Genomic DNA, 26,804 nt, shown 5'->3' with positions numbered 1-26,804 from the left:
TAACATTATTAAAGTCTGACATCATATTGTCAAAATCCATTTAAACTATTGAAAAGTAACCAGGGACTTTGGACTTATAAGGCGGGACATACCGAGTGTCCAGCAAAAATATTGACCTGGAGTTCGAACTGCCATCAACTGCCATGTATGAGCGTGTGAAGTCAACCAGTTAAAGCTGTTGTAGCGTCACCATTTTCATAAATGGTCAGTGAAATCTGCCTGTTTTTCGGTGCCGTCGGGGTCCAGCATTTAACATTGATGGAATGCGGGTAAAAAGAGCGTTTAAAAGCCACAAAAACAGTAATTCTATCACATTAAAATTCCACCTAAGCAGAATTATTGTCCACAACACGTTAATTTAAGCTTAAACTGAGATTTTAATCATAATATTCATGTTAATTTTTATATATTCATCCATCCTTCTATCTATTCATCATCCATCATCCATCCATCTATCTATATATCCATCCATCTATTCATCCATCTATCCATCTATCTATATCCATCCATCTATTCATCTCTATTCATCTGTCTTCATCTATCATTCTATCCATCTTTCTATTCATCTCTGTCTTCATCCATATGTCCATCTATATTTATTTATTAATCAATGTATTCATCCATTTATATCATCCATCTGTACATCCATTTATCTATCTATCAATCTATTCATCATCTATATCCATCATCCATTTATCCATCCATCCATCCATCTATTCATCTATCTATCATCCATCCATTTATCCATCCATTTTTCCATCTTTATATAATATATCCTTCTATTTATTCATCAATATTTTTATCTATCATCATCTATGCATCCATCTATCCATCTATTTATCTATATCTTTCTATTTATCTTTTCATCCATCCATCTATCCATGTATTTATCATCCATATATCTATCCATCTATCTATTTATCCATATATCAACCTATCTATCATCCATTTATCCATCTATATATTCATCTATCCATCTATCTATTCATCCTTCTTTCCATCTGTCCATCATCCATCTAGTCATCTATCTTTCCATCTATCCATCCATCCATCTATTCATCTATCATCCATATATCTATCTATTTATTCATCCATCTGTCATCCATCCATCTATCAATCTATCTATCCGTCTATCTATCCATCTACCTATTCATCCATCTATTCATCCATCATCCATCTATCCATCTATTCATCTCTATCTTCATCCATCTATCATCCATATATCTATTTATTAATCTATCTATTCTATCTATCATTCATCTATCATCTATCTAACATCCATCCATCTATTCATCACTATCCGTCCATCTTTCCATCTATCACTCAATCTATCTGTCATCCATATCTATCTATTTATTCATCTATATCATCCATCCATCTATCCATCTGTTCATCACCATCTATCACTATCTATCATCCATATATCCATCTATCAATCTTTTCATCCATCTATATCCATTCATCCATTTATCCATCTATATATTCATCTGTTCATCTATCTATTCATCCAATTTTCCATCTATCCAGCCATCTATCCATATCTATCTATTAATCTATCTATTAATCTATCCATCCATCTATTTATTAATCTTTTCATCCATCTATCTTTTCATCCATCTTTCTGTCTCTCTATCTATGTCTATCATCCATCCAGTTATCCATTTATTTATTCGTCCATCTTTCTATCTATCATCTATCTAGCAATCCAGTTATCCATCCATGTATCCATCCATCTATCTGTTCATCCATCTATTCTTCCATCCATCCATTTATCCATCTATCATCTATCTATCCATCCATCCATCCATATATATTCATCTATATCCATCTATCCATCTATGAATGTATGAAAACGTGTATTGGTGCAGTAGTTACCATTACACAGAGAAACTTTATTAATATTTACTGATCATCATGCTTGCTCATCAGTGCTCATTACATTTCAGCTAGCCATCAACTGTAGGTATTGTAAGTAGCAACTTAATTTCAGTTAGTACATAAAACTGCATGTTCTTTGTGCCTCCCCATATTCAGAGACCACTTTCTGTCTACCTAGCAAAATGAAAACTACAGTTTTTTACTAAACCAGAACATTATGTTTAACCATAAAATTAAAATTGTCTAAATGTACTTTAGTCAAGGCCTCAAATGTAAATGTGCTCTGTCAATCAGGGCCGATAGTATCCACATTCACCACCTATCTTACTGTGGACAATGAAATGAAAATGTAGACTCTTGAATGGGTTTTTGTGGGTTGTCTTTCCAGGTGGCTTCTTGGACTAAATATTGGGTGGCACTGTGCGGGACTCAACTCTTCTATTACCCTGCCAAATCTCTGAAGGCCACAGAGAGAAAGCACGTGAGTCCCCGCCTGTCACGCACCAGTCGTGCTGCCGTTGGCATTCTTTGTATAATGAAGTGCGGTGTCACTGCTGATAAAGGAACAAGATAGCTAAGTGAGGACTTACAGGTAGCGTGAGCCCTGAGTTTTCCCAATCAAATCCATCCTCGTTATTCCCAGCTTCTGATTGGGGGAAACTACAGTCATCAGAAAATTAATTTCAGTAGTAGCCAAGCAATTCCCCGTAGTGCAGCTCTGTCATAGATGAGTAGCTCTGGGGGAAAGTACTGGGAAAGCAGTTTTGTGACTTTCCGTTCCTGTGCTTCTGTGTGTTGCGGCAGTTCAAATCCACGTCCAGTAAGAGCACTTCGGTGGTGGGCTGGATGGCCATGATGGCTGATGACCCGGAACATTCCGACGTCTTCCTGCTCACAGACTCGGAGCACGGTGAGTCTCGCACCCACACGAGCTGAAGACCTCTGCTCTGCCATCTCGTCAGCATGAATTTGTTGATGGTTCACTCCTGTACTTGAGCACAGTACAATCTTAAGGATACACTAACAGTCTGCAACTGTAGCTGGTGCATATACAAATGTTTGGTCAAAACATTATTTAACTAATTAAGTGATTAAGATCAGAAGTTGGCACAAAATCCTGAAACCTTTTTATAACCCATCCTCCGTCTACACAAGAACACCAATTTTGCACATTCTGTGTACACACAGACACATATAGCATATGCACACACACATGCAAGCACACACAGGAGCAAAAGCGTATCTGCTTCAATATGCATTTGTATAGTAAAGAGCTGTTTGAAGAGCCATTCTGACTGCATACCTGACATTTCTGTCTGCGTTGGTCATCATCTGTTTTGCATCTTGTATTGTTTATGGTTCCTTCTGGACACAGATGTGGATGTGGATTTACATGGCCGATTTGTGCAGCTCAGATAAGCTCAGTGATGTCAGTGCAGCTGTGGGTTTGAGCCCAGCTGCTGAGGGCCAGTTGTAGGCTGTTTCTCTACAGGTGGTAAGGACAGTGTAGTCGGTGAAGTATTGCATTACACAGTTGGAATCTCATAATTAACTACTATTTTGATTCATGACCTCATGGTTCAGCTAGCACAGCATCCATTGTGTCCTGGAAGATCTTCTCCAAACTGCAACAATAGTAGTACAAGACTGCATGATTACTTCTTGTTCTTTAATGTGGGTGTCAATTTCGCACTGACCATGAGAACACATCACCATATGCATTATACCTTTCTACCTTCATATCATATACTTATTCAGTTATTATAGCTATGACTATTCAGCGATATTCAGAAAGAAGCTATGGATCAATAAGCCTGCCTGAATATGCTTTACATTTACAGTACAGCAGCATTGCTTTGCAGATGAATAGAATCTGAAAGGGCGTGTTTGTGGTTCTCAGGCAATTCCTACAAGTACCAGGCTGGCACCCGGAATAATGCTGAGCTGTGGTTTAAGCACCTGAGTGCAGCCTGCCAAAGCAACAGACAGCAGGTAAGAGCTCTGTGCCACACACTGCCCCCAGTGCACCTTGGGACTCTACAGTGTGTGTACATTTAACCAGCGCCTCAGGTCAAGTCATTTAGTCAACATGGTTTTTCCAGAGTGAAATTGTGGTTGCGTATGTCATTCACATATGTTAACCTGACATTATTACTTATTTGGCATGTCAATCAAGCCAAATTCAAGTCTCTTCTCCGACTGGCCAAAACACACAAGGTGCATCACATTTGGTTCTCAAGAGGGCTTTGGCCAATCCAAACACATATATAATGCTAGGCCAATTGAGTTTACACTTATAGTTTGTATTTGAATGTTTAGTATGTATTAATTGGCTGTGAGCATAAACCACACACATTTATTGTACATTTCCATAGAGGACAAGCATGGTCCTGAAGAGCATGGTACATTTGTTTTGACTGACTGTGTGGATCCCTTTGTCTTTGGCCAGGTTCCAGCCAATCTGATGTCCTTTGAGTGAGTGGCGCTGGAGACTTTGAGAGGGACAGTGGGTAGTGACTCTGCAGCACTGGTGGGAGCCTTCCACTGCCATGACCCCGCCTCGCTGCACCCTGCTGCCACCGCTGCCTTAAGAGAGAGAAGGCTGGGTGTGGAGAGGAGAGGCCCAAGCACAGAGCCCCACACCGCTGAACTGGGACCCGCTCCACTGCTCCTCTGTCACGTTCAGTCCCCCACCGCGCCCCGTTTCTTTCTCTTCAGTGTCGGCTCCTCAGAACTCCAGAGCAGGGTGGGCACTGAATTAGGGCCTTTTCCCTGTTCGCCTCTTTGAAGGAACGGTTGGACCTGACCCACTCGCATTACACACTCCCGTTGCTCTCACCTCCTCTTTTGCAATACGAAGGCTATAAAGCGCACTGCCATTCATACAAGCTCGGCTGTTTGTCTCTGTAGTTCTACACGCCGTTAGAGTGGATGGGGTCTAGACATCTGACACAGATGGCTGTGCTTCTACTGAGCAGGAAGGTTTATAAGGGTTTGTCCCTTTGACATTACTCCCCTCATTGTATAAGATTGATTGTGTTCTCAGCAAAATGGGGCCAACGGAAGCATGGAGATGAGGTTTTCTACACATTTTGAGAAAACGGCACCTGTTAAGATGACTTCAGCACTCACAATGAAAGGCGTCCGATTCCCTGTGAATTCCAGGGGAACATTTCCAGATAATCTTAAACCATCTTTCTAGGAATCCTGAGGTAGCTCACTGTTCCCGTGTCATAATCCTATGTAAGAATGAGAATTAGCCCAACATCTCAACTCGGAAAAGAATTAATAGTGTGTATCATAGTATGTTGCCCAGGTGACTCTTGAGTTTATTAGGAGTTCGTAACCACTTTTATTTTGTATGTTGTATTTTGATTTTTTACTATTTTTTATTTTATACTCTATATTTTTTCCAAGAGCACTGGAGATTGTAAATGTATAAGAATTCTACAGACTCACAATGTGTAGAGGACCTCCCATGCAAGCCCCATGCCTTCTACCTAGTCGTCTTTTCTCAAATACTGTATATAAACATACTCCTTACAGGCATCTGACTGAACTACAGTAAGCTTCTAGAGGTACTATAATTCTAAACTGAACTGTTTTGATGACCTTGCCACATTTTGCTTATCTTTGAAATCTTTATTTTTTTTGTGCTATTTCAATGTGTTCTTTGTGAAGTCTTGTCTACCAGATAACACACTAACCACTTGTGAAAGCTGTGAAAGGAAATCAGTCCACGCTGTTTTTTTTTTTGTTTTTTTTAAAAAGATTTAACGGTTTGAGCCTGGAGATAGATGGGAGTTTTCATCTCCAAACTCTCCCCATGTGACAAGCGCAACCACTCAGCAGCAGCAACACAAAGCTATTGTGGAGCCATGCATAGAGTCCATTTGTACATTGTTGTATTTCTCCTGATTTTTTCTTTTTTGTCTTTTTTGGGGGGTAATTGGCAGTATTACAGTGTAGAATTATCTTGCACAAGTCTAGGTTCTTTTAAATTTGGTTACATTTGTGTGTTACATTAGTCATTTACTTATTTAATGTATTTTATACCTTACTTTGTATGTGTCAATTTTGTTTAGAGTATTTTACCTTCTTTCACCTGTTTGGAGTTCATGTCAGTTTATTTGATTGTGGGGTGCCACTGACATCCAGGGTGTGCTTAAGGGCTGGGCTCACATTTCACATGGGTGTTTATCAGTGTGCTGTGTGCTCATTGATTTGGGAACGAAAGTGTTAAACTTGGAACAAATAGCTTTTTTTTTTAAATCGTATTATTTCTTGCTATGGATGGGGTCTTCGACATCAAAAAGAGACTAGGCTCTAATTTGCAGTCATTATTGAATGGCTGTTTATACTTGGCCGGTACACTAGAGCTTGCTTTTACTAGCCTGAGTTTCCTTCATGTCCATAATTTGCAACAGATTGCAGAACCTGATTTGTGTGTTTTTTCACCACATATGTTTACAAGAATGAGTAATCAAGGTCAGCATCCTGTTGCTTTCTCAGAGCTTCTCAATCACTGCTCACCTGAGTCTGAGACCACTCCAGTCGTGAAAGAATCAAATTTGACAAATTTTAGGCTTCCCATCTGTTGGTCCCCTATGGACGCTTGAAAGGTGATTTTGTACTGAACAGAGCAACATTCAATGTGACTATGTTAGGCTATGTAATTGTGACGCATACAGTACATGTGGCGCTATTCTGCTTCTACTTCAAGCCCAGCTGTCAGTTTTCTGTGCTTATTTGGTTCGTTTATGATGTGGCTTGTAGTTATGCAATACTGTCTTGGTTCTGCTCAAGTGGTGTCTGCTCAATGGAGCGATGGAGACTCAGTATTAACTCCAGCACGTGGAGCTTAGGGATGGTGGCCTTGATTAGTGGGTGGAGGAGACGGCAGTGTGCTGTGCTGAAGGACTCTCGGGAGTAGGGACAGAGGGAGCAGACGTGACAGGCAGTGTTTCAGGTGGGCTATAGTATTTTCAGGCTATAGTGAAAGATGGCAGAAGGACTATGAGAAGAATTGAGAATCCAGACCGTACGACGAGATACCCAAGCCTGTATGTGTGCGTTTGACTTTGTGTAGGTGCACAGAGTACATGTGTATATATTATCTATTTTTTTAACTCGAGATTTAACAAGCACACCTTGCAGGTCACTTCAGTGATTTCCAAGGGGATGACAGACCATTGAGAATGGCAGAGCTGGTAATCCTTGTCATATCCAGATCCAGTTGATGCTTTAAGATAACTTTTTTAATGCAAGAGTAGCTGGAGTCACATTTTGTGGTGGTGTGTATTGCTGTGAATGCAGTCCGTTGATGAGTCTGACAGTGCAGCACATGAATTTGGTTTGTGCAATGTCGGCTTCATCCACCACAGCCCGAGTACAGATCAACACCAAGGGAATCAGACTCCCATTGCAGAGCACATACAGCAAGTCGTTCCAACTGCACAACCGTCATCCATGTATGAAATGGAACCGAGATATTTGTAGTATCCATTTCATTTAATCACTGCAGTTGCACTTTAGTGCACTAAGAAGGCATGTGGTGTTTTCGTAACATCCTTGAAGAACCTCCAGCCTGCAATATCCGGCCCTATCCAGTGTTGAACATATTTCATGCCACTTAATTATGGCATTTTACATTTGAGAGCGATCTGGCATTTGACATTTGAGACAAACAATATTCAACCCACATGATGTAAGGACTCTCTGAAAAGGGACTCACCACAGACTGGCAAGACATCTTCAGTTGACAGGTGTGGTTTAACCTTGTTACTCTGTTAATTACTTCCATTAGTTCTGGTGCCATTTATAAGACACTGGCTGCGTTTTCTATCACTCAAAAAAGCAGGTGTGGAAAAGCAGTCAACCTTAGTCATAAAGACGGTAGTAGTTTGCATAGGAACATGGATCAACTAGGATCAGGGAAATCTATCATCTGATCCTGGTCTCATTTCTGTCATTACTGTGCAATCATTGCCTTTTGGGAGATGGGACATACACGGCCCTCTGGAGCCCTGGTTGAGTGCTCAGAGCAGCGGTGCTGACAGAGTGCATTGCCCCTCCCGTGTTCAGCCCCATGCCTCTGCATCCTCCCCTCTCCCTGGACGCGTCTGTGTATCACAGCCTACTCACACGGTAGGTACTGGTACACACTGGCTTCGTGCTGGGTAAAATGTAATAAACCGAAGTAATTAAAAACATTGCCATCGTTGTGCTGGAAACGTGTTCAGACAGTGCAGGCAGATGAATTTAGCGATATAAATGTATCATTGTAGTGACTAACATTGGGAATGGGGTTCATAAGCAATGTGTTTGTCCTTTTTCTTTTTTCTTTTTTTTTCTAAGTAGACTGAATGTTAAGCTTTTTGTGCGATTTATACTATAACTCGAGTTTACACTGTTTATATATACTAATGCACAATGACCTGTGTGTATTGACAGGGTAAATTTGCTTTTTGAAATTGTCTCCCCTTGACATTTTGTAAGAATTCAGCAAAATTAGATTGAATTTCCATTGGATGACAGTGGATTGAGTTTGGATGATAGGGGTAATGTTTTATGCTTCATATCCTCGATATGGATATTGCTCAATCTGGTACCTGCATTAGACTGTGATGCTGGGCTGGTGTTTATTAATCAACTGTTAAAGATGTCATCAAAATAGTTTTTAATTGGGTGACATGAGGTGTCATTGTGCCATTCCAGTGAGCCACCATCTCCTTTACCCCTGCGCCCCATCTTTGTCTGCTGGTCCTGGCTCCTTATTCATGATCCTAGCGAGCACTATGACCTTTGAACTGAGAGATGTGCTCCTAGGCTTAAGACCAGAGAAAACAATAAACACGTGGTCCTTTTATTCCCTTGGTTTGTTTTTAATCTTTTAAAGATAAGATAAAATTTGCACGTGCGAGGCTGCACGCCAGTGTGTATGAGTGTGAATTGGTGAGGTATTACTGTGTGTTTGCACATAAGCTAGCTTTTTGACACTTTAGGTACTGACTAAACTATAATCTTTCCTACTGAAATAAAACTACTTGAATTGTTAAACTTTTGCCTCTGACATCTTTTTTGTTTTTTATGGAAGTGGAAAACAATGAGCTGGAGTAGACCTGATTTGTACAGATGTTTACACCCTGAGGCAGAGCAGCTGGAATCTGGAACCTCTCCCACACGGAGAAGCTTTGGTTTTAACCATTTATTTCTAACCCACACATTTTTGTCATACATTCACTGCAGTCAATTCATTCTTTCCGCTTCATATTGGCTGGATTTATTGATGAGATTGGGGTAATGCTTCTTGTGAAATACACAAGCTGTTTAGCTGGCTGTTTAGTTTGTTCCTGTGGCAATGCTATTTTTCTTCTTCGTTACAGAACAGGAAGTGAAAAACTTTCTCCAGCCGTGCAGGTATGTAGTTTATCATGATGCCAGCTTGTTAAGTAAATGGCCTTAATGGAGTAATTTTCCACTCAGAGGAACTTGCTACTAAATTATTTCTGGGTATTTACCGGAGATTCACAAGTCAGAGATGCATCTTTGCAATCTCAACACGATAAAAGCAAAGCTGGAATAACATTGACATTTTTACAGCTTAAAAGTGGAATGATCGAAATGAAAGTTAAATGCACAGTTAACTTGCCTCACCTGGTTTCTTGTGTCTCAAATGTTTGCTGATATTAATGTGAAGACAAAAACCAGCACGCTCTGCGGCTGTCTTGGACCAAGAGTGAGGACCACTCGTTGATGCACTCTGACTGGTGATGGTAGGGTAGAACTGGCCCAAAAATTATTATTATTATTTTTTTTTTAATTATTTTTTTTATATATAAACCTCCACTGCCCCTCATCTCAACATCAAGATTGCCATGTTGCACTAAGGCATACCTGTTGGTTTCATGGGATTACTGATGGAGAGAGGCCTGGCAGACCTGTTTGTTGTGGCTCACAAACCATTGATGTCCATACATGGAGCACAGCTCCAATATTTTCATGCTAGTCGCTGGTTTGCTGATATCTGTTGGACATTTAGATGGTGGATATGCACTCACTGAGCACTTTTATGAATACACCAACTTATTCATGCAATGTTCTATAACTCAAAATGTCCCATCCTCATTTGTAATATTTCATTACATTTATTTATAATAATATTGTTTTTCCAAAGACTCATTTTATAATGGTACATGGCACACTTCCAAGTCTCTCCTTTTTCATTTAATGGCAATACTTCTCATTTCATAACACTTGTGGCTAATCCTTCACCATTATTTTGCCTTGATCGAGCAGTACCTTCCTTGCACAAGACAACCTGCAAGTGGCAGTTTGTATCGTTCAGACAGCATACTGAACTCAGCAACACGAGGAAGACCTCAACAGGCTCTGGGATATAATGCTTACTTTTGCTGAGCTATATTTATTTATTATTTTAATTGATATTTAAAAGTAGGATTGGAGATTAGACTTTGTGTAGTGCAATGTAATGTTACATTTATGTGGGTTAATATCAGATTTTTGGTAGTGGTACACCACTACCCCCTGGTGTGCGCATGGTAACAATGTGCGAAAGAAGGTTCCTCTGTATTTGTAAGACTGGTTGTTCCTCAGAATTGGACTTGAATCTGTAACATAGTGTGCAGCTGTAAGCATCATGCATATGCGATGTAATGCATTTATAAAGCATTGTTGATGTGTGAAATTGCATCAACAATGTAGTGTTGGTCTTCTCATACTTCTCATATTGTGACCTCAAGTATTCGTCACACTATTTACTTAGAAACTTGAATAGCTGACATTTTAAGTTGGATATCTTACTAAACAGTATAAAAAGGTATTTCCCTTTGACTCACAGGCACAATTTAATTCATATAAGTTACAATGATCCAATTAATCAATCCTGTAATAAAAAATAAATATTAATAATAAAAACTTACGCTGAGTTATCAAGGTATCCGTTCTCATTCGAGCAAACTAATTGTAGCTACAGGTTTGACAAATGAGTGAACCTTATGAACCCTGTGTAGCCTTGACGTAGGCTACAAATGTGTCATGCTAAAATGTACCCGTCATTGTCGTTAGCTAACAGCATTCCATCGTTAATATCCATCGTTAATAAGTATTAAATAAGTATTAAAATGATTAATGGAGGGAAAGTAACGTTACGCTCTACCAAAGATGACACTGGATTTTGCGGATCACAATCATTGCAGAGATTGGCATATCAGAAATACTGTATTTCACTACAGTGGCGGATGGGCGACCGTATTGGTAGAATGTGAACTTTTTGCTCTTAGAAGCTTATCGCTCTGTAGTGGATAGCTACCACCAGGTTTAATTTCGGTGAAATTCGGTGGCATGGCGATGATGGTATAGCTGTACAACGCCAGTCGATTCGATGCATGACAAGTATAATGTGTGTGTGTGTTCACTTTAAGGGATGAGGCGGCGTGGAATTTCTGCATGAGGAAGTGTGTATACGGGAGTGAGGGAGGAATATCGGATGATAGGAAAGAAAATCGAATGGTGAATGTGAGACATATGAGCGATTCAGTAAAAACCACAATTTTGTACATTGCCCAAAGATTTTTGGACATTCTGGCTCCACAACGGTGACGAAAGGTACGCTGAGTCAAAAGATATCGCACTGAACATGAGCCTTCAAGCTAACGTTAGCTCGGTAACGTTTCATGTTTACTAAGCTAGCTGGAGCACACAGCAACCGTGGTGGGATAGTTACGGATATTGTTTTCGCCAAGATGTGCAACATGCGAATTATTTAACCCAATTGTATCAGTGGGTATCTGCATGAACGACAGTCTGGAGAACATTTAAGCATATTTTTTTTTACTACAGAGAGTAAGCTACTAATGAAATTGAGAGATTTGTTGTAGCTAACATAGCTCGCTAGAATTGACTTTTGGTTCACACAGATGTGAACAGAACACATCTTTGATGTATTGGCAGCTAGCTAGCTGGACTAGCATTACGGTGTCCTAGCCAGCTAACGTTATGAATGAATGACATTATGGATAATGTTAAATATGCAACTTTAGCTACACTCGTTACGTTAGAGGCAAACGAGGAAGGTTCTCACTAGATGCGGCCCACCAGGGTAACTAGCTAGCTAGCTAGCACAGCCGTATAGCTAACCATTGAGTTCTAATTCGCAGCTCTAGCTTTATAGCTAGCTGTTAACAATGGCATACCAAACTAGCAACCAGCTTAACGTCACATTTCGACTTCGCAAGTGTTTTCATTTGCGGTTTCCAAGCAATTTAATTCAGTGTTAGCCAACTAACTTGGCTGTCCTCGAGATGTAAATCGTTGCCTTTACCAGTCGTGTACATTTTATAGAAACTAGTATTTTGCTAACTAGCTAAATAAATGTAAATGCTACCTATATTTGTGGGGTATAATCATATACTATAGAATACAGACTGATACGTAATCTTAGGTAGTATGATAACTAGCTAGCTAATTGACTACAGCATGACACCGGTTTGTTCAACATGTTCGCTGTTTTTCGGTAGGAAAATTCGAGGGTTCGCGGGGTGCAGGCCGCTACAACCTGGTGGCCACGATACGATGTGTGCAATGTTAGCCTAACCTACTTAGCATGAATGAATGAAAGACGGAATTGTGAGGCAGTCCAAAGACTACTGCTTGCGTGGCAATTAATTAGCGATAAAATGACTATGTAGTTTCGTTAAGACTACAATAATAAGACGCACAGTTTGTTTATTTGGTTAATCAAATATTTAGCGATGGTATTCGTTGATCACTATTGAAATTACTTGAATTCCTAGCTAGTCTTAGGAATTCAAGTCATTCAAGGAATTTACAAGGCGCTAGATACTACTTTGCTTTAGTCAAACAGGGCAGTTGCTAGGTACACTTTAGCTAGTGGCAAGATGAGCACTGTGGCTGGGCTGAATGTCGGTTCTCGCCATAATATTCTGTTAAGTACCCAGCCCATTTTACCAATCAACCAATCAAAATATCAATCATAGCAGTCTTGACCTGCATGTTTACGTATAGGCGAGTGATTAGCGACACCAGTTCCAGAAATACAATTGTTAAGCATTCATGGGGTCTGTTGTTTGCTTGCTTTTCTTTTAAGGATATGTCTGTAGTGAACAAGCATTTTATGTTATATTTGATTTGATTTGGCTGCTTGTCCGCAATTTCCAGTGGATGATTGCTAACGTTAAATTAATTACGGTCTATTGTGTCTACTGGAAAATACAGAGGGTTGGTTGGACAGGATTCTGTAGTATTGGTCATTTCTTTCTTTCCTTAAGACAGATATCCTGTTTGGCAGGTGTTCAGCAGCACTGCCAACAGGTCTGGGTCAATATTTGAGAACAGCCTGGGTGTTACAGTGATCAGTGGTCACTGCGTCATTAGAATGCAGGACATTTCATAACCATTTTTGCCATACCATGCCAACTCGCAATAACAGTGGCCAGAGATATTATTTTAGTGTGGTTCAAGTCTGGGTCACCCGTTGTAATGTCTTAAAGACCTCTGAATATTTGCATATACAATATGCAATACAGTATATTCCCCCCCCCCCCCCCCCCCGCTTTTTCACACTTTCTCTGCTTGAAAAATTACAGTGTTGTAATGACAGCAAAAGAGAAAATATTAGTGTGTTAGTTGTTGCAAAGAGTTGTGTGGCTAAGCAGTTTATCTAGTGGCTGTGTGGCAAAGCTGTGCAAATGCAAAATTCATGCTGAAAAATTTGCATTCAGAGCTTGTGTAAATGTAAATGTAACTGCAGTACATGGGTACCTGTTTATGATGTTCATGCAGCTTTGTATTCATAAAGGTATCACACTGGTGTGCATGTATCTGACCCCTGACCATGTCTTTTCACATTTTAGTCATATTTCTTAGGAAGACTGAAATATAACGACATGATGACCAAGAGATTCGGTAGAAGTGAGAGTGATTGAAAAATAGTAAAATAGATTGTTGTGAATGAGGTAGAAAAAAAGCTGGAATGATTACCAAGCACTGTTTGACGATAATATTTAAATAAACCTTTACTGGCCTATGGTGGCTTCAGAAAGTATTCAGACTTTACTTTTTGCTCTTTGTTGTGTAGATATAATTTTAAATGGTTAATATTGTCATATTTGCTGATCTGCACTCAATAACCCATAATGACGAAGTGAAAACATTTTTGCAAATTTATTAAAAATTAAAAACTAAAATCTCTCATTTATATACATATTTAGACCCTTTGCTGTGGCACTCCAAATTGTGGTCAGGTGCATCCTGTTCACTTTAATTATCCATGAGATCTGTACTTGATTGGAGTCCACCTGTGGCAAATTGAATTGATTTGACATAGAAAGGCCCAAACCTCTGTATATTTGGTCTCAATTCACACCTGCATGTCAGGTCAAAAAACTGTAAAAACTTGAGCTTATAATGATCCTCCTGTAGACAAGACACTGAAGGCAGTGAGTGGGGGTGACTTGTGCATAGTAGGGTATTTGTACCTACTAATAACAACTTTGCCCTCTTTGTATGTGATCTATAGTTTGCTGTACATTTATCAAAAAAATCATAAAATGTGGGTGGAGGATTGCTTACAGTCAATAAATAATCCTCCACCCATTTGATGCAGATTGCATTGTGGATATTTATGATGTGGTGCTTTATTACATTATTGGCATTTGGCAGAAGCTCTTATCCAGAGCGACGTACAACGTATCTTTATAAGGTCACTTGCATAACTTGGAGGGCCTGCTGTTTTACTGCATAATTTCCCACGTAAGGGAAGGTTCATTGCAAAATAGGGATTTCTATGGTTAGGTGTCTGGGGCTTTCCTGCACCAGCCCTGGAGAAAAATGTCTCCAGGCCCCTGGCACATTGGTTGCACAGCTAAGTCTTCAGTTTGTTGAGCGCACTGTAGTAATACGTTTTTACATCTGTTATCTTTTACTGTGCAGGGTAAGCTACTTTTAACTCGATTATGATTATTTTGATTAGGCAGACAGCCTTGAACAGAACATTTGAATAAGCCTTGACCATTTAGTTTATTCTAGGATTCTGAATAAAGGTGATGGTCAAAACAGGGCCAGATATTGAAATAGTTTTGATAGGGAGTGTGAAAATGAAAGTATGTATGTTGTATCCGTATGGTCTGTTTTTGTGACTGTCTGCTTGTCTCTTCTGTGCTCTGTACTCATGTTGATCCCTTCCCTGTACTCCTGGGCCCAGCTGTGGACAGCAGACCGGGGACAGCCAGAGCAAGATTTGGAAAGCAGGTCCTGGTTACCCATCACAGGGGGGGACGGCCGAGTTCAGTGCCATGTCCCAGGGTTAAGGCCACGGCGGTAAGAGTCAGAGAGCCAGGAGCGGTCAGAAATATGAAGCTGAAGCAGCGCGTGGTGGTGCTATGTGCTGTTCTGCTGCTGCTGGGACTGGCCAAGGTCTTCCTGCTGGACGGGGGCGAGGGCTCGGCTGCCAGTCGGCGAGACTTGCGCGCCTTCAGAAAGATGGAGGCCGGGCTGCAGCTGGCCAAGGGGGCACGGCTCACACACACTCTCCAATCACCCTGGGAGGTGGCGGCGCAGTGGGTGGGGCCCAGGGAGGTGTACCCAGATGACACCCCAGAGATGGCAGCAGTGCTCACAGCCCTGGTGACCGCCCGGGTGGAGAGGGCTGACGTGGGCTACAAGGGCACCCAGCTGAAGGCCCTCTTAGTGCTTGATGGGGGACAGAAGGTGGTCTTTAAGCCCAAGAGGTAAGATTCCCACATAAGAAACCAGCGGTGCTTTTATGTATGAGTTACTTCACAGCCTTCTCTTTTAGCCTTCAAAAAGACCAGAGCCAGCAATTCATTAGAATGGGGTTTTTGTTCCAGCCTTCTTTGTTTTTGTGGTACATTGTGGAGTCTGCAGTGAAATGACACTAATCAATCTTTTTTTGCTTTATCCCCATAAGTGAGTGGGTTTATTTGCATTCATTCCTTTTTTCCACAGTTTTCAATCAATGTGGTCTCATGATATACCGTTTGAAATTGTTAAAACTCAGGGTAAACTATTTTATGATGCCAATGCTTTAGCGACACCGGTTCTCTATTTTGTGATGTGGTTGGACCTCACCTTCTCTGCATTTTAGAAATCCAGAGACGACACAAATCGAGGTAAAGTTGGTGTCCTTTTCATGACCAAATTCATAATTTTTCATTTAAAACTTGGAGAAACTTTGATTGACTGTCCATTGTTTACTTAGAATTTCTCCAGAGGAATTATCAGTTTTGTTCATTTAGGCTTTGCATACTTGTACAAGAGTACTTGTACATAGGAATGCTGTCATCTACATTATTTGTATTGTCTTTTGGATTGTCCAAATGGCATTTTTGGAAACCCGCCTAGACATAGCTTAGAATGCTCATTTTTGGTGATATTTTCCATCAAATGTTTGGTGATATTATCTAGCATTATGACTGTGGCTCCATTGTGTTTCCAAGCCCACCGAGTACAAGCATCTGTACCTTTACTGGCCTATGGTGGCTTTAGAAAGTATTCAGACTTTACTTTTTGCTCTTTGTTTTGTAGATATCATTTTAAATGGATAATATTGTCGTATTTGCTGATCTGCACTCAATAACCCATAATGACGAAGTGAAAACATTTTAGCAAATGTATTAAAAATTAATTTCCCATGTAAGGGAAGGTTCATTGCAAAATAGGGATTTCTATGGTTAGGTGTCTGGGGCTTTCCTGCACCAGCCCTGAAGGAAAATGTCTCCAGGCCCCTGGCACAATGGTTGCACAGTTCAGCTAAGTCTTCAGTTTGTTGAGCGCACTGTAGTAATACGTTTTTACATCTGTTATCTTTTACTGTGCAGGGTAAGCTACTTTTAACTGGATTATGATATATTTTGATTATGCAGACAGCCTTAAACAGAACATGAATTCATTCATTTGAAGAAGCCTTGACATTTAGTTTATTCTAGGATTCTGAATAAAGGTGATGGTCAAAACAGGGCCAGATATTGAAATAGTTTTGATAGGGAGAGTGAAAATGAAAGTATGTATGTTGTATCAGTATGGTCTGTTTTTGTGACTGCTTGTCTCTTCTGTGCTCTGTACTCATGTTGTACTGTATCGGGGTGAAGTTGGTGTCCTTTTCATGACCAAATTCATAATTTTTCATTTAAAACTTGGGAGAAACCTTGATAGACTGTCCATTGTTTACTTAGAATTTCTCCAGAGGAATTATCAGTTCTGTTTATTGAGGCTTTGCATACTTGTACAAGAGTACTTGTACATAGGAATGCTATTATCTACATTATTTGTATTGTCTTTTGGATTGTCCAAATGGCATTTTTGGAAACCCGCTTAGAATGCTCATTTTTGGTGATATTGTCCATCAAATGTTTGGTGATATTATCTAGCATTATGGCTGTGGCTCCATTGTTTTTCCAAGCGCCCAGAGTACAAGCATCTGTATCCACTTAAAAACAAAAAGATATCGCTGTGTTTGAGCTTCTGTAACTTTATTTTATTAATCCTGTCATGGTTACCTTTCAGTGAAGACCAGGATTATGCCTGTAGTCAAATTCAAGAATAGTAGCCATTACGTATTTTGACATTACATTACATTACATTAATGGCATTTGGCAGATGCTCTTATCCAGAGCGACGTACAACAAAGTGCATACCCATAACCAGGGATAAGTGCGCTGAAAGACCCTAGAGGGAAGTACAATTTCAACTGCTACCTGTACAACAAAGATAAGGACCAGGGCCTTTTTTTTTTCTTTTCTTTTTTACGAACAAATTAACCAACAAACAACAAAGCAAAAGTGACCAAACTTGACTATCCAAATACTGCTTACCTAGCCAACTAAAAATACCGATACACAAAGTAAATCACAAGGACAACAATTAAGGTTCACAGGGAGGTAGGGAGGGACGGGGAGAGGTGCTGCTTGAATAGGTGCGTCTTCAGTTTGCGCTTGAAGGTGGGGAGACATGTCATGTCATCTGCAACTCCTGTCCTGTAGGAGCAGAAGAGAGGACCCTGTCACCTGACTTACAGTTACTCAGCCAATCCAGATCGGAGGGAAAATAACATGCATTGTTCAATAGTATGCATTTTGTATAACCTCTATAACACAATATAATTAAATATGTATAAAAGTATGTCAACCTTTCAGTTTTGATATATTAGAGTTTCAGTATTCTGAACTATAGCGTTGTAGTCTATTGCCTGTGTCTTGTGCATACCCCTGTACGTACAAAATACATGTTTTTATAGTTTGCTTTGTATGTGGCTTGAGTTGCAGGTGCTTTCTCATGTTTATAATGAACAGTTGAACAGTTGATGGCCAGCTAGCTGCTTTTTTGAATGAAAAACACATGTTGTCCAGCAATGTGTGACCATCTCTGTAAGATTTCTCAGATTTTACATCCTCATCAGTATCTTGTTTCCCTCCGTCAGGTATAGTCGAAATTATGTGGTAGAGGGGGAGCCGTACGCAGGCTACGACAGACACAATGCTGAGGTGGCAGCTTTTCACCTGGACAGGTAATGCAGCTTTTAAGCTGGCGCAGGCTCTCGCAGTCCCATTATCTTTCATACCACTCTCCTTTACTCCACTCCCCCACTACCACTCCTCCACTCCAGCGGAAGTATTTGGAGCAAAGTGAGGGATTTGGTGAACGGGGGGAGTAAAGAAAATCAGGACAAGCTTATCGGCTTTGCCGTCATCAAAGTCGACGTCCTGTGTTGATGAAATAGTCCTATCATAAGTTTTCATTTTTGCAGATCGCACACATATTCCCATAGCCAATTACAGATCTTACTCGTGGCACTTCATATTCAGGGAGTTATTGTTTTCTAATGTTCAGTGTTCACATTGAAAAATAATTATTTCTCACTGTAACATCTGTAACAAATTTTTTGGTAATACTTATGTCAGTCGGAAATGGTTGTTCGAATAAATTCATCCGCGCATATTCACATGCTGAAATAATGTTAGCTGCCGTCCTTATTTACAGTCATGTTGGTTTTATGTACAAACAAATATAAACCTGCTTCCTTGTTAGTACTATGAGTGTGAGCATGATGAAGTCACACAGAAATGTGAAAACACTTGAGCAGTTTTGTTTGTTTGTCTACTTTGATAATGGGACTGTTGAGGGAGGGAGTGTACAAAGATCAGTTTCCAGGGCATGGAGTGGTGGAGGGTGGTAGTGGAGTGGTAGGAGTATGCATTTCCTGAATAATGGAACACACCTTCAATCTGTTCTTCAGAATTCCATAATGTCCTTCAAGTGCTTGGAGTGCAAGTGTTTCTTAATGCTACTCATATCTCTGCCCTTCAGGATCCTTGGTTTCAGAAGAGCTCCCCTAGTGGTAGGGAGGTTTGTGAATCTGCGCACAGAGATCAAACCAGTGGCCACAGACCAGTTGCTGAGCACCTTCCTTATGCAAGGTTACACTCCTGTTTGTCTTTCTGTGGTAGACTGGCTCAATGTTGTGTTTGAAGTGTATTCAAAGTAGCTACATACAGTTTGGACATATTTTACTCAATTGCTTATGATTTGACCCAGGGAACTGCAGGATTTCGTACAGAAATAAATACCAAGGCCACAGACTCTCTGCCCTTACAAGCTGTAGCATTTGGCCTAATGTACTGTGAGCACAAATTTCAATACAGTTCTACACACTAATTGGTTAATTTGGTTCTGTCTTCCTTATTTATTCTCACAAATTGGACTGCCAATTACATCATCAGAAATCCTACATTGAAATAAGCATTCTAAATACAGGTAGTCGTCGACTTACGACCGTAATTGGTTCCGACCGACTGGTCGTAAGTCGGCGATGTTATAATTACCTTACATATATTATACTGTGTAATGGTATTATAATCATCTTTAAGTCATATTTTATCAATATTTTCTGTGTTCATTATTGTTATAACCATTGTATCACCAGTCTTAGTACTGTTATCATCTTTTAACATATTTTAACAACGTTGTTTTTGTTCATTATTGTTATAACCAGCGCCAGCCGAAACTGCCGTACCGCGCAGTCGTGGTCGTAAAGGCGAACAGTCGTAAGTTGCATAGGTCGTAAGTCGACAACTACCTGTATAAGATCTGTTTGATGTTGCACTTGATCTTGTTGAGTACATTTCATTTTAATATGCGTCTTTGAATTTTGATTCTGGTTTGAGAGAGGTATCTGTCCGTCTGCGCTGCGTAGTTATTCCCTCTTCCACTATGGGTGGACCCACTTTCCTCCATACTGGCCCACTCATTGTGTGTGAACATGCATGTTTCAGGGAACAACACGTGCTTCTATGGGAAGTGTTACTACTGCCGCGAGAGTGAGCCGGCGTGCGCAGAAGGTGAGGTGATGGAGGGCTCTGTCACCCTGTGGCTCCCGGACGTGTGGCCCCTGCAGAAGCACAGGCACCCCTGGGGACGCACCTACAGAGAGGGCAAACTGGCCAGGCAAGACCCACTCTCTCTCTGATGCTGTGGTGCAGACTGATGTGAACTCCAGGCCGGCCCCAGACTGCAGCCTCAGCGGTTGGGTTTGAAAAGTGTTTTTGCTCAGGAGCGGCATCATAAAAATGCCGCTGTGTCACGTGAGATATGATAACCAGGTTTTGTTTTGTTTGAAATTGGTCCCCTCGCTGGACATTTCCGAGTTTACTTTCAGTGCAAGCGTGTTGAGATACCGCCCGCTTCCTCCTTGCGCTGTACAATTACACATTTGCAGTACCGCTTTCTAAAAAGTGGTTGTGGCAGGTTTCACTGCAGTCAGGTTGAGTCTGTTTTCAGTTAGTGTGAGGACAGTATAAGCCTTGTACAGTATATTTGTGCAATATAGCAGGACCTGGTATGTGAAACATACAGTAGATGTTAAATGCTCTTGGTTTCATCATATACTGTTCTTGTGGCACGTTTCGTCCTTTTTCAGCCTATTCTGAGTAGAACTTACAGAGCTTGTGCGTGGTAGAGGGGGATGTGTGTGTGGCGTGTGTGCGTGCATGTGTGAGCGTGTGTGTGTATGTGTGTGTGTGTGTGTGTGTGTGTGTGTGTGTGTGTGTGTGTGTGTGTGTGTGTGTGTGTGTGAGTGAGTGAGTGAGTGAGTGAGTGAGTGAGTGAGTGAGTGAGTGAGTGAGTGAGTGAGTGAGTGAGTGAGTGAGTGAGTGAGTGAGTGAGTGAGTGAGTGAGTGAGTGCGCATGTGTGTGCGCGTGTGCACATGCACGTGTTTGGGCATAGATGGTATTTTTATTCAGTTTGTGGACGTGTGTGCGTTTATGCCCTCAGGTGGGAGTATGATGAGAGCTACTGTGAAGCGGTTAAGAAGATGCCCCCTTACGACGCAGGACCCAGGCTGCTGGATGTCATCGACACCGCTATCTTTGACTACCTTATAGGGAATGCTGATCGGCATCATTACGAGAGTTTCCAGGACGACGGAGGCGCGAGCATGCTCATTCTTCTGGATAATGCTAAAAGGTACAGGAAGCTCGCCCTTCTTACAGTGTGCTGTACAGGTACACGGTGTTCTGCTTCCCATGTCAAACCTCATCCCTTTCATACGTCCGTCTCATTTTGTCTTCCTGCTTCCTTCTCTTTTTTGTTTTGCAGTTTTGGGAATGCAGCCCTTGATGAGCGGAGTATTCTGGCCCCTCTGTACCAGTGTTGCATGTAAGTAAATGCACAAAAGCAGAGAAGGACCGACACACACACACACACACACACACACACACAGGATAACAAATCCTTCATACGATTTGATGGGTTGATGGTGCGGTTTCATCTGCCCACTGAGGTCTCTGCTCAACCATAGTTTCCACATGACCTCTTTTGTTCTTCGGTGCCTTCATGCTTACAAGTGCATCACCTGCCAGTTTCCATGTACAGGACGTCTGCAGTGACCTATCCATGAATGTACAGACCAATGCAGAAAATAGGTCTTACTCATCACATCTCCTTTGCATTATCAAAATCAGTTAACCTGTTTTTGTTTCAATGTCCAATATCATTCTAGTTAGAGATGCACATTTGCAATAATTCCTTTTGATCAGTTAATTTTCATGTTAACAGACAAATAATCAATAGTGGTTAAGGTAAATTCCATTAATACTCAAATACTCTTCATGACTCTTTATGAACAGGTTTATCGTCACCATAATTCAAAACACATTAGGCGAAAATATCTACCACAACGTGAAGGCACACTCACGACTACTGTCTGTTCTGGCTCCATGGTGGTGGAATGAACTCCCCGTTGAGGTCAGAACTGTAGAATCTCTCCCCACCTTCAAGCGCAAACTGAAGACGCACCTCTTCAAGCAGCACCTCTCCCTGTCCCTCCTTACCTCCCTGAGAACCTTAATTGTTGGCTTTGTGATTTACTTTGTGTATCGGTATTTTTAGTTGGCTAGGGAAGCAGTGTTTGGATAGTTAAGTTTGGTCACTTTTGCTTTGTTTGTTTGTTTATTTGTTTGTTTAAAAAAATTTTTTTTAAATAGGCCCTGGTCCTTATCTTTGTTGTACAGGTAGCAGTTGAAATTGTACTTCCCTCTAGGGTCTTTCAGCGCACTTATCCCTGGTTATGGGTATGCACTTTGTTGTACGTCGCTCTGGATAAGAGCGTCTGCCAAATGCCATTAATTTAATGTAATGTATTTCTGTAGATGGCTGTTGAAAAGGCAGCATAAAGGCAGCATAATCATAATTGTGATAATGGCTCAGAAGTGTCTGCCTGTGACACTTATATTTTCTATTAGAACAGTTAGTTATAGCACCAGGAAATAGTCTTATATGTGTGTAATAATATATGAAAGACCCTTTGTCGCAGTTACAAAAGGTTTTCGTAAAACAATCCCACTGGTTGTTCGTCATTTCAATTCGCCAACAGGGTGTAGGCAAGGAAAATGGAATATTGCGTTAAACAGCTGGCCTTTGCACTTGAAATAGATCCAACTCCCACAGGGGCTAAATTTTCTGCTAAGTCTGTTTTACAGCCCGTTAATGACCTATTTACTGGGTAAATACACAGCTGCTTGTGTAAATTATTAGCTAACTACTTTGATTTCTGTGGTAAGTACTATGAAACAAAGTCAGTAAGTATCGTATGTAAGTACCATGTAAATACGTTTTACGGTAGGTTTCATAGTACTTACCTCTTAAATCAAAATATTTATGTAATAAGTACTGGTATTTACCCAGTAAATAGGTCATTAACAGGCTGCAAAATAAAGCGTTACCCATTTTATTTCCATCGGAAATAAATTCAGTTGGTCTTTAAATTAGGACAAAAACAAATAATATATTACGACATTGCAATTTTCAATATGGCAGTGAGGCTTACTGCACCACAAACCCAAAAATTAAAAAACCCACATTTCCTCTCATATTTATTGCCAGGAAACCCGTAAATGCTAACGGCACTCGCCCACAAAATGCCATTTTTAATGTTCAAAGTGAAACCTTTTGATTATGTTCATCCAGCTAATGCTAGTTTCCTTTTCATGATCATGGATCATAATGTAGCTGACGTGGCTCCTTACTGGAGGATTTAATGGACGAACTTGGTCTGTGCACTGTAAAGTTAGCTTTCTGCCAACTTTTAGTGCTATAATTTTGTTCTTTTTTAAATGTGCTTCATAAGCCTGCGGTTTTTTCAATGTCAATGATGAAAATGATAAACTACACTACATTGACAAAAGACACAATGGTATGAACTGTATACAGTGAACTACATTTTTATGGCAAAGGGTAACCCGATTAATGCGTAACATAAGTGTTTCATTATTTTATCCATCTCTCATATTGAATTTGGCTATGGAGGCATTACTTTTCTACCTAAAGTATCCAATGTGTGAAATAGTTTGCGTGTAAAATGTTTGGTGTAAAATGAGCCCCTCCTCCCAGGATACGCGTGTCCACGTGGAACCGGCTGAACCTGCTGCGGAGTGGGGCCCTGAGCTCCGCCATGCGGCAGGCCTCGGCCCACGACCCCACGGCCCCCGTGCTGGCCGAGCCCCACCTGGCCGCCCTGGACCGCCGGCTCGTGGGCATCCTGGCCACTGTGCGTCAGTGCATAGAAACCCAGGGCCTGGACAGCACCCTGATCGAGGACCGCATGAACCTGCCGCACCCCTAGAGACGGACACTGCAGGAGGGGGGGCAGCTGGCCGTGGCCGGAGGGGCGGGACGCTGCCTCAGTGGATCGCACTGACTGACAATCCGGAGGAAACCTCATCCTGACCAGCAAAGCGGACGCTTTTCAAAGCACCCTGATTCTCACCCCTGCTGTTACACCGACGCTACAAAACCCCATGTGCCAGGATGACTGCTGGCAGTAAACTTTTAGAAACGAGTAGCTGGTGTTTGGAGGTTCTCTCCATAGGCAGAGAGCGTGGAGGGGCAAATGCCAAAGTCTGATTCGTGGGGTGTCATCTGAAAAGACCCGCTGGTGGAATGGTCAGAGACGACACGGTGGGCGAGGGGAGTCTGTAGCCTCAGGTCTAAGGGTTTGTGCCCCCAGTGACATGTGCTTGTGCCAGATGGAAATCTCTGCAGACAGAAAGCAGGAGGTCTGTGGAGGGGACACATTGGGGGGGAGGAGTTCTCCCATCTTGTGAATGAGAAGTTACAAACTGAACCTACGAACCAAACATGTACAGAGAAAATTGTGAAATAATATTAATGAGGATTATAATAATGAGAATATAATATTAAAAGAAACCTAATGTAGTGTCAGATTTATTTACAGTACTGTATATTGGAATGGGGTTTGGTTACGGACTGAGGGGATGGGGTTTGGGGTTTGGGGTTTGGGGTTTGGGTTGGGATTATTTGAGATGCTGTTGATCTCCAGGTTGGACTGCTTGTTATATGAGTGAAAACAGGAAGTTTACAACAAGGGCTTAAAAAGGAATGTTTTCTTTATTAAATATTAAATGTTTAAAAACGTATTTATCTCTTTATTGAAGACTGTCTATTTACGGTTCTTGTATTTATATTTATACATTATTGTCACACCTTGGACTTCATTAGAGCACCTACCTGTGTACAGTATATGAATGCAGTGGTCCAGGGGACCCACTGTGTAAGCCAGTGCTAGTTATCTCATAACATATATTACATTACAATCACTTGTTGAAAGTGACATACAGGTAAAGTAAAGCAGAACGTCACTAAGAAGGTGCAATGTATCTCTCGATCAGTTAAGGTTGTTGAAAACATGTTTACACAGCAGATTTCACCTGCCAGGCTGTCATTTTATTTAGAAATGTAACTTCTGAAGGAATAATTTCTCATAGAGCACATTAACATTGCTTTCAGTCTCTATAATCTGATTTAGTAAATGTACTGGGATGTCAGTACGGAACATTTATTGTCAATAAACATTAAAATAATCAAATGAAGAACAATTGACAGTTACAATTCAAAGAAGGAATTATAGTATAGTCCGTAAGTATTTGGATAGTAACACAATCTTAGTTTTTTTTGGCTCTAGCATATTGGATTTGATATAAAACAATGAACATGAGGTTAAAGTGCAGACTCAATTTTAAGGATATCTAGCAATTGCTACCCTTTTTATGCATTATCCCTCCTTTTTTAGGGGCCCAAAAGTAATTGAGCAGTTTCTTGGTCTGCTGTGTGTAGTTCATGTGTAAGAAAACTAATAAAAAGTCTAAAGTTGATTATAGTTGTGGCGATTGCATTTGGAGTCTTACGGCTGTCTCAACGTGGGGACCAAAGAAGTGTCAATGTCATCATGAGGTTAAATAATCAGAATAAATCTAAATCATCCTTTGGAATGCACTGGTGAACTTCCCTTGAACAATAGCAAAACGATCTGGTAGACCACCGATGACACTAGTGAAAGACCAAACAATGTTTTCAATTTTGAAGAAAACCATTTTCATCTTTAAAAAAAAAAAAAAAAGATCTAGAACACTCCAGGATGTTGGTATAGATATGTCAATGACGATAAAAAAAGACTACACCAGCATAACCTCAGAGGTTGCGCCACAAGATACAAACCACAGGTAAGCCTCTAGAGCAGAATCGGTTGGTTGCAGTTTGCTGATAAAAGGTTATAGAAGTTCTGGAACAAAGTCCTATGGACATAAGTTATCAAAGACAAGTTCAGGTTGTTTATTTGTCCAATTACATTTTATCATCTGAAAAAATCTGATTTTTTTGGCAATATAAATGTGAAGTAATGTGAATTTAAAAAGTGAATTATTCTTTCTGTAAAGAGGTGCTGATGCACCATCTATGGGATGTTCAGGGTGCATTCATTAATTGATCATTGGGTGCTGATAGAAGAATGATCTGGAAGTAGAACAAGCTTCACGTATCACTTACTTATAATATCCTCTTTCAATTTACTGCTCTTTATAGTACATTTTGTGATATTTAGAAACTTTTAATTTCTTTATTTTTTCAATGGGAAATAAGGTTTGCAGACCTGGCCTAGATAACATGAGCTACTGATGAAGGATTATAGCTGAAACGTTTGTTGGCTACAACATTAAAGATTGTCTTGCAATATAAAATGTGTATTATTTTTTTTAAGTATCTTCACGGAATGAAATGTTTGTAAATATCACACAATGTACTATTTGCTTACCACCCTTCACCTTTAAAACTGCATCAATCCTCTTGGATACACTGTCCTGAAGTTTTATAAGAAAATCGGCTGGAGTTCAAACATATTCTCATGTGAATGTGTACAAGTCTTACCCAGAAGAGGTACTGCAATGGTGACCCAATGGAATGCATCTCTCCTTCTACACAATGGAAAATGTGACAATCATCCCCTCCATCTGCGGCGGTGAAATGATAGCATTAACTAAAGGCGACCACTTGGAAAAAAACCTTGATCAATGCATGGTCA

General features: G+C 40.6%; 2 protein-coding genes across 7 annotated transcripts in view; both read left to right on the top strand.

The window, feature by feature from the left end:
* The window catches only part of ralgps2 (Ral GEF with PH domain and SH3 binding motif 2), a 92,809-nt gene extending 83,872 nt beyond the window's left edge, over positions 1–8,937 (top strand). For all 3 annotated transcript variants that reach the window (XM_061239390.1, XM_061239391.1, XM_061239389.1), the window contains 4 exons: positions 2,267–2,359; positions 2,683–2,788; positions 3,779–3,870; positions 4,328–8,937. In XM_061239390.1, coding sequence (XP_061095374.1) covers positions 2,267–2,359; positions 2,683–2,788; positions 3,779–3,870; positions 4,328–4,357 — 321 coding nt within the window. In that variant the 3' untranslated portion in view covers positions 4,358–8,937. The remainder of the gene's footprint in view (positions 1–2,266; positions 2,360–2,682; positions 2,789–3,778; positions 3,871–4,327) is intronic.
* Positions 8,938–9,278: 341 nt separating this feature from the next.
* fam20b (FAM20B glycosaminoglycan xylosylkinase) lies at positions 9,279–24,699 on the top strand. Of its 4 annotated transcripts, none has more exons than XM_061237281.1 (8): positions 9,279–9,297; positions 15,122–15,647; positions 18,356–18,442; positions 19,243–19,352; positions 20,208–20,379; positions 21,206–21,397; positions 21,530–21,589; positions 23,822–24,699. In XM_061237281.1, exons 2-8 carry the CDS (start codon positions 15,271–15,273, stop codon positions 24,051–24,053), a joined length of 1,230 nt encoding a protein of 409 aa, XP_061093265.1. In that variant the 5' UTR covers positions 9,279–9,297; positions 15,122–15,270; the 3' UTR covers positions 24,054–24,699. The 4 variants fall into 4 exon arrangements, with proteins under 4 accessions (XP_061093265.1, XP_061093262.1, XP_061093263.1 ...); XM_061237278.1 differs by lacking the exon at positions 9,279–9,297 and adding an exon at positions 11,173–11,505; XM_061237279.1 differs by lacking the exon at positions 9,279–9,297 and adding an exon at positions 11,627–11,742.
* The last annotated feature ends 2,105 nt before the right edge of the window (positions 24,700–26,804 follow it).

Source organism: Conger conger, chromosome 4, assembly GCF_963514075.1.
Source record: "Conger conger chromosome 4, fConCon1.1, whole genome shotgun sequence".
Classification (NCBI taxonomy): domain Eukaryota; kingdom Metazoa; phylum Chordata; class Actinopteri; order Anguilliformes; family Congridae; genus Conger; species Conger conger.
This window is presented reverse-complemented; position numbering and strand designations above follow the sequence as displayed.